General features: G+C 36.1%; 2 protein-coding genes across 10 annotated transcripts in view; one reads left to right on the top strand and one right to left on the bottom strand.

The window, feature by feature from the left end:
* Positions 1-391: 391 nt before the first annotated feature.
* tssc4 (tumor suppressing subtransferable candidate 4) lies at positions 392-4,399 on the bottom strand. Of its 8 annotated transcripts, none has more exons than XM_051901781.1 (5): positions 4,239-4,399; positions 2,654-2,714; positions 2,192-2,316; positions 1,845-1,908; positions 392-1,660 (listed from the first exon to the last, which is right to left on the bottom strand). In XM_051901781.1, the coding sequence occupies exon 5, from the start codon at positions 1,578-1,580 to the stop codon at positions 696-698; it is 885 nt and encodes a 294-aa protein (XP_051757741.1). In that variant the 5' UTR covers positions 1,581-1,660; positions 1,845-1,908; positions 2,192-2,316; positions 2,654-2,714; positions 4,239-4,399; the 3' UTR covers positions 392-695. The 8 variants fall into 8 exon arrangements, with proteins under 8 accessions (XP_051757741.1, XP_051757744.1, XP_051757742.1 ...); XM_051901784.1 differs by having other exon boundaries at positions 2,209-2,316; XM_051901782.1 differs by having other exon boundaries at positions 1,890-1,908; positions 2,209-2,316.
* Positions 3,661-9,671, top strand: part of ano5b (anoctamin 5b) — a 35,627-nt gene continuing 29,616 nt past the window's right edge. For both annotated transcript variants that reach the window (XM_051901769.1, XM_051901768.1), the window contains exon 1: positions 3,661-3,992. In XM_051901769.1, the coding sequence (XP_051757729.1) occupies positions 3,917-3,992 (76 nt within the window). In that variant the 5' untranslated portion in view covers positions 3,661-3,916. The remainder of the gene's footprint in view (positions 3,993-9,671) is intronic.

Below are 9,671 nucleotides of genomic sequence, written 5' to 3'. Positions count from 1 at the left end.
CTATATAAAATTAAATGACTTTTCTAGGCCTGCAAATTATACTTTTGCAATATCCTGAATTTTCCAAGTTTATTCATGGTCAAACCCCCACACATTTGGTTTCTCTGAAAAGACCTGAATATCATCCTCAAGACTTTAAACTGTAATAATTTACTAAAACACACATGCTCTACAGAGAAGGGGAGAAATGGCCAAGGATGGTTTCCAGTGGGATTCAGCTGAAAGCAGATGTCCTCAAGTCCATGGTTCTTCTAGCTTTGTGTTGCTGTACCAGAAGTGGAATTAATTCCCTAATTTGCATTGTTCATCATCAATCATCTCATGGCCATGCAAAACATTGAGCGAACATTTCCACCAACATTAAGACAAAGCACACTTATTTAACGTGATCTCAAAGTACACAACTGAGTCAAATTTATTCATGAGAAGTGGACATAAAAAAACCACAAAATAATTGTACACACACTAAAACACTGATACCACTGCATACAGGTTAACAGTCTACAGATAATGGGTCATTTTATTATGCTATCCTTTGAGAAGTAGCCTGTACAGTATGACAGCAAGAGCTTTTCATGGATTATACAGCCAAAACCAAGATAATTGGATAGTCAAACCACTTTATACAAAACAATGTTAAGTTTGAAGTACATAAACATTAAAACAGTAGTTTTAAGTATTAAAGTTCAAAGTGCTCACTCTGTGCCACCTTCATCATCTTCCAGTGTTTTACGGAAGTGTTTGCGATTTACTTTCTTGCTACTGTTGAAGACAACACTGGACACCATTTTGTCTTCATCCTTTTTCTCAGTCCCCCACTTCCTTTTTTTCTCTTCTTTCCTCCATGAAATGTGGGGATCATCCAAGTGTTGAAGGCCAACTTCTTCCTTCTTAGCATGGTCAAGTTTGCTCCCACTTTGATCTTTGCTTTTGGGTTTAGTGAACACAATCTTATTCTCGCTGCTGCTGCGATCCTGGTTGAATGCTGGAGTGAAAGTCTCCAGCGTGGCTTTCTGAGACCTCCGGCTGTCTTGAAGCCCCTGAATGTACTGATGAGCGACCTGACTATTCTTTCTATCACTGGTTTCAGCGATATCTTCAAGACTGTAGCGGGTCCAGCGTTCAGGGTGTGCAAGGTAGTCTGGGAGTTTTTTACCTGGAGGTTCTTTTTTGGTTGCCTCTTGATCAACAACACACTTTCTTTGAGGTACCTGTGGAGGTGACGGTGGAGCAGGACGGGCAAACGTGCCATCAAGAATGTTGTCTTCACCTAGATCCTTGGATGTTATCTTTGCAGCACTATCCAACTGTGCAAAGATGTCCTTGCTCCGATCACAGAAACCAGAGCTCCCACCTATCAGTCTGAAGGTGGGATTTTCTTGAGGAACAGACAGGACATGCTGCTGCATCTCACCTTCTTCCTCTGAGGACGATGACAAGTCCTCAACCTTTCTGCCGAAATGCTCTGTGGGCTCATCAGAGTCAGAGTCGCTCAAGGAGAGATCATCTGGAAGTTCAATCGTATCTCTATTAGACAGACTGTTGGGAGCATCCTTTTCTTTGCAGTTTGGGTCACTCATTGTGCTACTACTAATCTGAGGTTAGGTCAAGATATATGATTAGAAGCTGGCTATTTATGCTGAAATACTGTGTGAAAGATCTAAAGAATAAAGAAATGAAGAAAAACTTGTATTAGTGATAAAGTAAACCAGAATCTCCTGACAGTTTCTTCAAAGAGTAACAAATCAAGTAAATTAAACTAAATTATCACTAGTGCTAATAAACTTCATATAATGGTGATCTTGAACTTTATTTTTTGACAAACTCATAACAAACCAACTGACATGAACTATGGAGAGAAAAGCAAAGATGAGTAACTACTCGCTCACCAAAAGTCTCTTGAGACACCTGTAGGAACAAGAATGAGAAACAAGCAGTGAGATCTTTACTCAGTAAACATACAATTACATAACGGAATTATACAGTGATCTAATAATACTTAAGGACATGTATTTCAATTCATGATTAATTATTAAGATCCATATTTATTTATTTATTTTTTTTACAGATCTTGTGATGCTGTGGTTATTAATGCGTTTGTTACATGCTTCATAATGGCACTAATCTGAAGAACGTAAAAAAAAATGATTATACAGCTGGAACAATGCTTGGGTGCATAGAGGTATCTTACTGCGGTTGAAGACTCACAGGTACTGCGTGCTGGTCAGTTTAGCTAAAATCATTGATTCCAGAGTATTGATCAAAGTTATGGCCATAGCGTTTAGTCTGGAGGTTGTCCTCTTCTGCCTGTGTGAGCTTATATAAAACAAAACCAACATCAGCATATCTGTATATGTCTACTTATCAAAGAAGAAGAAATTTAAGACATTTACAAAATTATATGCATTTAAAACAAATCATTACATTAATGAAATGTCAGTGAACAAAACAGTATCTTCTCTAATCACACGTTAAGCCAGCTAACGCAGCTATCCCGCCTAGCTGTGATGATAAACGTAATCAAAATTTCTCAAAACGCCCTCAGAACCTACGACATTTAAGGTAACAAACTGATTTAAATATAAAACCATAATTTTGAAAGTTACTTAGTTATTTCAGTCGTATCTAGTTGTCCACATAAGCAGTAGCATACCTTTAGCTGCAGCGAGTGCGCATAATCCACGAAGAGATGCTTTGTGGGTAATGTAGTTTATCTGTAAAGAAAGAAAGAAAGAATGAAAGAAAGGAAAAACAACAGCTGCGTTCAAGTTCTTCACTGCTCCCAACATTCATGGCAAGGGGTGTATTTATATAATATAAATATAATATATGTCAGTTCACAGTCATTTATGTTCAAATGAATCTGAGATGTGTTTATAGAAAATATTATATATTTTTTTTAAATGAATAACCTAATAATTTGTCATACACAAAACCACTAATGTTGTGATGTTTAATATGAAAATATATGTGGTTAATTTCACTATTATTAAAAAAATGGCTACTCCGTTTGCCCTGCTCACTCACTACGATTTGATTCCATAGACTGTAAAAAAAAAAAAAAAAAAAAAAAATTGCTTCACGCCATGTCGTAATTTCCGTAACTATTCTGACATGTGAAAAGCATGTACCACGCAACCACTGCAGATTTTGTTGTTAATAGTGCAAGAGAAAAGTATGTCCAAATCCTAGGATGTGAACAGCTCCAAGTACAGCGTCACGTCTTGTCATCGCTTATTTACGGCAATTACGACATGGCGTGAACGCAGCATATCTGAATGCCTTTGAATGGCTGAATATTGAAGTCCACTTTACAGGGCACTATGGAGGATTGGGACACACCCAACGTCTGTCTGTCTAATAACCAGCAGAGGGCGCAAATGCTCTAAGAAGCACGTGCGATCTGGCTCAGTGTGCTTTCATTAAAAATTAATTGAGGTAATGAAAATGTAGAAGAACATATAGTAAGTAAGAAGCATAATGTGTTTTTAAGAGTACAGGACAAAAATGATAAATAGAGATGTATACTTTTACAGATTCTTCTCGAATTCATTAAAACAATTTAGTAATGTGACTGAACACATAAGAAATAAAGAAAGTGACAGTTCAGACCCCGTAATACTTCTCACTAATTTTATGTCAGTATGCCGACCGAAAGTCACTCCCCTTTAAGACATCATCATCATCACATCTCCTCAGCTCGCCGCCGCTGATGTAGTAATTTGATGTTATGGAGAAGAAAGCGAGCGAGGAATTCACATTTTAGCCACTACATTCTCCATACTAACATCTTAAAGCTTGAAAGCGGAAATCTCCTTCGGCACCTTACTCTAGCCAAAAAGGAGACTGAACTGACTGATTTACAGATTTTTTTTTCCCATTGTCCTGTGGGAGAAAAGAACCGCACGAACTTAACATGAAGAGAATAACGGGGAAGACGAAAGAAGCTACTTTAATAGAAATGTCCAACACTCTGGATTCACAGATTGAAGGTAAGGAAACTGCTACAACAGTTATGTAAACCTTATATTGCAGTGTTCAAAATCGTAATGAGAAGGTCAGTCTCTTGGGAGTAAAGGAAAAGATAAATGAATTTAACCGCTGTGTTAAATCAGCTGACAGGATCACTTCAAAGACAAAGAACAATGATAAAAATAAAAACAAACAAACAAACACTGCAACATATTCACTAGGTCAGGTTCCCTTAAGAAAATAAAAACGTATAAACAGTAACTTACATATATTCAAATAAGCGGTGTTGACTAAAAAAATTGAAATAGGCTAAGTTCCTAAAATGGCAAAGGCATGGAAAAGTTGCGGTCTACACCCAGACTGTTGTTACCTGGCGCCGTGCATTACGAAATGTGTTTTTATAATGGTTTAAATCCACAAAAAGAACCCCGGTGGTCATTTATCTACGTGACCTACGGATTTTTGAAAAAGAACAGAGAAAGGTGATATTTATTTGTACGTATCATTGTATGAATTGTAGTTTTAAGAGCAGTTTGAACCACCCCTTTTTATTAGCTTTCACGCTACTCCGTCTTGCCACATGGTTTGGCCTTAGTCCCAGCTTAACTTGGGAATCAAACAGACCTTATGTTGATTCAGTTAAATGTCTGGTGTCTTTGTGACTCATTCAGAGTTCATTCAGTGCCCATGCACACAGGACATTTTTAGACTAGAAAACATCAGGCTCCTTCTCAAAGAATGTGGAATAAAGAAAGAAGTGGACTAAATGGTCTTTGTATCCATGTGGTATTGAACAGAAAAGTATATTAGTTACTCAATTTTGTAGTACTGCAACAAACAAAGAGGAAAATCATTATTTTATAGGATGATACACAATGAATAGGCTTTATCATAGAGGACCTTAGTGGGCCCTCTTTGACACGGCCTTAGGAAAATGTTCCTGGTTTTTCCCTCTGACAACATAATCGGTATTATCTAAACAGAATATCCTGTGCTGATGTTTTAGCTCAGGGAAGTGACAGATGTGTCATGCAGCAGTGTAGTTTGATCCCACATTTGATATTACTCGGCTTGTTTTTTAATAACGTAAAATGAATAATTGAGCTGAGCTGAAATAAATCAGTACTGGGTCTGATGCTTAGCTCTTGTCACCCTGAAGCTTTGTGTTGCACAGGTTGAGTAATAGTTGTTAAGCTTAAAGTAAGGCTAGAGGGAGATTTATATTAAGTGTGAGGCATGTAGGTGTAAGTTTATGTCCTCGACTCATATTCACATAGGTGTGTGGGTTTGTATGCCCAATTGACATTATTATTATTATTATTATTATTATTATTATCATTAATATTTGCTCTGCAGTTGTTCTGACTAATGCCGAGGTTTTCCAGTGTCATGAATGTGTGTTTTGCAGGAGGGAGTGGCTGAGAGGAAAGAGAAAACATAGAATATAAGAGAAGTGGCTGTTTGTTTGGGAAAATATATATTTCAGGGGAACCCCAGCCTAATCTCTCTCTGTTCCTCCTGCTATTGCTTTTCACTGCAACTATTTAATCCATGTACTGATCATAGGTGATTCACTGGATAGTAATTTGATTATGCTTCTCAACCAGGACTGTGGAATGCAATGACTCACATTATGTCTGCAGTGTGTGATTAAACAACAGAGGGATTTACAGTTACTCTGAATTTGTGTGTGTGTATATACAGTGCACAGCATAAATGAGTACACCCTCTCTGAACAAATACAAAAGATGTGTATACTTAATGATCACTAATACAGTTCATGGAAAGATGGCAAAATTTAAATGTATTAAACATATATTTAATAAAAACAGAGAAATATATGTCATTAATATCCAAAAAATATGTTAAATTGTGTTGCTTAACTCATCTCTACAGAATCCCCCACAGGTGCTCAAGAGTGTTAAGACAGAAAGGTTTTTCACCTTGGGAGAATGCATACTGTCATTGCCATGTTGAAAAAAATGCCCAACAATGCAGGGAATGGGTAGAGGGTAGCATTTTCTGTTTCATGTTTTTGTATTACATCACACAGTGGTGTGTGAATTCATGACAGCATTGATAAAGCACAACTCCCTCACAGCCTTCCGCACTCATACATCCCTATATAAAAGCTGTACTACCACTGAGCTTCACTGTGGGAACCAGGCACTTCTCTCTGTACTCCTTATCTAACACCATAATATTTTGGATGCTGTTAGATCAAAAATGATTGACTTGGTCTCATGAGACCAGAGTGTCGATTCCCAGATATTTTGTAAATATGGGCCTTGGAAAAGGCTAATTGACTTCATTGTGCTTTGGCTACAGTAGGTAGTTCCAGTGTGGACAAGAACCATGCATGTCACTTCCAAAGGCTGCATCTCACTCTGTGAGATAAACAGTCACTCTTTTCATAGCTTTTGCTGCCTCTGAGAGACTCACTTGGTATTTCTCTTGCTCTTTGTCTAGCAAAAAATCACTCATCTGTAAATGAAAGCTTAAAAATAAGGCCTGATTATTTGTCACAAGTGCATTGTTTTTCAATTTTTGTGTTACATTTGCTATATTTTCACACTCAAAACAATGATTTGGTAATCCTCTTGTACCACTGTCCTCTTTTGTGTTAAGAAATAAGTCTCCTGACAGTTCTCTCCAAAGTGGTTTCATTGTTGTCAGCATTAGGTCTGAGAATGATTCAGCGGGCTATAGAACACTTTTAACTGTCAAGAAATTACTTCTCTTTAAATGTTTTGGTTCAACATACTTACATGTTGATCAAAAATGGCCTTAAACTTACATCAGAAAAAAAAAACAATTATTTAGTGTCATTTAGTAACTTTCAGGAGGATGTACTCATTTTTGCAACACAACATTTTGATACACTTTGATAAGAAAATCTTGTTTTCCTAAATAATTTTGACATGTTTCTTTGGTAATTGATCAAGCAGTCTTGCTGGAACATTATATCTCTAAAGAACCCTATCATGCCTTCCAAATAAAGTGTAATTGCTGAATTTAAGTTTCAGAGGGTGTAATCATTTATGCTGTGCACTGTATATATACCTGTATGTATGTATGTATGTATCTGTATCTTACTTGCACTATTTTATTAACATATGAAAATATTTCACACTGAAATGCATTGAAACTCAAAGTTAATTATTTTTATATATTTAATTAGTTTTATATTGGACAGAAGCTTAGCGGCAACAAGTGCACTAAGAGATTTATGAGTTTAATATAGCCTACTTTTGATTCATAGGTACCTAATTCACAGCAAAATTAACAAGTGCAGCAGAGCTTAAAGCTTGAATACATTAAGCAGCTCTAAAACAGAAAATCAACCCAGAACCCACAGCTAATTGCCAACGCATTACATCTGCATAACATAATGTCTATATCACACAGCTTTTCATTCTAGCTATAAAGCTTCCTGTTGCTGCAGTAATTGAAGCATTGTAATATATTGCATTTTATCATCATCATCATCATCATTATTGCAGCAGTACCAATATAGTATCATGACTGGGCATCAGTTTAATTGTTTAGTTTTAAATAGCCAGTTTAAATTTTCTTTTATATAAATTACACTTATTAAATATGCTAAAATAATTAAATCCAATTACTTTTTTTGTAAACACTGACACTATTAATCAATCTCTAGTGCTCCAAATAGAGGTTGCTTGACCATTTTTTATTTTTCTAATTTTGATTGCATGATTACCTTAATTTTTTTGTGTTGCAATTAGTATTATAAAACCACCATTTATTATTTTTATTTTACTTGGTGTAATCACAGCAGCCTTCTTTGTGTCATGGCCCACAACAAAATTTGGTTATACAGATGTTTGCGGAAACTTCAATATCTCAGCTCAGGATGGTCTGAGCTCTTTGGAACAGAAACTGATTTCTAGAACTGTGCCGTGGCACACTTTTTTTGCCAAGACAGGTTGTCAGGTGTGCCGTGGAAAATTATCAAATGCCAAAAAATAAATAGATAAATTAAATAAATGCTACAAATAAGAATATATTGTTGCTTTCAGGCGGAAACCACATATCTTTATATTTCATCATTTTTCTGTTTTGTTTTGTTTTATTTTATTTTTAAAAATGAATCCTATTGGTCACCCTTTATGCCTGTATGTGGGTTGTACAAATATTTAACCAATGAAAAGGATTTGAAAGAGCTTGTGACTAAACCTCATAACTATTGGATCCTCAAACTGTCGGTCAAACCTCATAACTCCACCCGCCTCTATCGTGAATGAAGTGAGGTAAATAAAGAACTGATGTTTGAATTAGTACAGCATTTTCTTTACTCAAGAAACACTGTTTATAAAGGCATGTTTTTGCAGTTTTGTTATTTTAGTGCTTAGTGGTGTGTTGTGGGATTATATTACTTATCAAAACTGTGCCGTGGCCCAAAAAAAAAAAAAAAAAGGTTGGCAAACGTTGCTCTAGAGCACAATTCATTTTTGCACATTCTTGTTCCTTAGACTTAGGCTTAGTTCACCCAAAAATGAAAATTACTCGCATTATACACACATTAATTCCTCACCCTCATGTCTTTCCAAACCCGTAAGACTTTCATTCATCTTCAGAACACATATGAAGATCTTTTTGATGAAATATGAGAGCCTTCTGTCCCTCCATAGACAGCTAGATAACTACCACTTATAAACATCGATCAGCGATAAACAGAAGCTCAACCAAACCTCCTTGATCCAGAAATCCTCTTCCAGAAGCTCAAACGTGCTGCATAACACTCTGATGTGTGAGTTGATGATAGTTTATATGTGAATATAAGCCTAAATTCAATCTGTTCATCATATAAAGCGATCGAGTCTCTTCAGAAAATTTGGACTAAACCACTCAATTCATATGGATTCGTTTTACGATCTCTTTATGAACTTTTTAAAGCATCAAAGTGGTAGTTGTGTAGTTGTCTATGGAGGGACAGAAAGCTCTCAGATTTAATAAAAAATATCTTCATTTGTGTTCCGAAGATGAACGAAGGTCTTACGGGTTTGGAACGACATGAGGGTGAGTAAATTATGACAGAATTTTCATTTTTGGGTAAACTAAACCTTTAATGATCAAGATTGCTCAAAATACTACTTTTTAGGGATTCAAGTCTCTCAACCCTAAATTTTGCTAAAATGTGCAGTCCTCTGAAGTAGCATTCTGCTGTAAAAATGTTTGAGATTGTGCTGGTTACAGAACTAGGGCTAGTTGAAATCTGGGGAAAAGCCTAATTTATGGATGTATTTTGTGAAATGAACAAATGTCATAAGAATAAAATCCAAATAGTAATATAAAATAATAATACTTTACATTAATTGTTTGTTTGACATAAAATATCTTATGTTTGTCAATGAGATCTAAAACAGTGGTTCTTAACCAGGGAGCTGGTGACCACCAGGGGCCTCGGCAAACTTCCATAGGCATAGCTCTGTAACCAGCGGAATGTCAAACCCATAATTTTTACAGCAGAATGCACATATTACAATCGTTAATGATTGTTAATTGCGAAGTGTTGTTATTTCTGTCCTATAGAAAAACTTTTATTGACTCTTTTGCTTTTCCAAGGGATTGTGTAATAAACTATATCGTGTCTGACAGTGTGAATGGTCCTGCTCTCTCTTCAGTGTTTATCAGTGCATTGTCACCCTGGGCTGTCACACAGAAGACAGTCTCTC

The sequence above is a fragment of the Ctenopharyngodon idella genome, chromosome 7 (genome assembly GCF_019924925.1).
Source record: "Ctenopharyngodon idella isolate HZGC_01 chromosome 7, HZGC01, whole genome shotgun sequence".
In the NCBI taxonomy this organism is placed as follows: domain Eukaryota; kingdom Metazoa; phylum Chordata; class Actinopteri; order Cypriniformes; family Xenocyprididae; genus Ctenopharyngodon; species Ctenopharyngodon idella.
Note: the sequence above shows the minus strand (reverse complement) of the source record. Positions and strands in the feature narration are given on the sequence as shown.

What these genes read in the sequence shown, in the direction of transcription:
- tssc4 (XM_051901781.1), bottom strand. Translation starts at nt 1,580, where the DNA reads ATGAGTGACCCAAACTGCAAAGAAAAGGATGCTCCCAACAGTCTGTCT.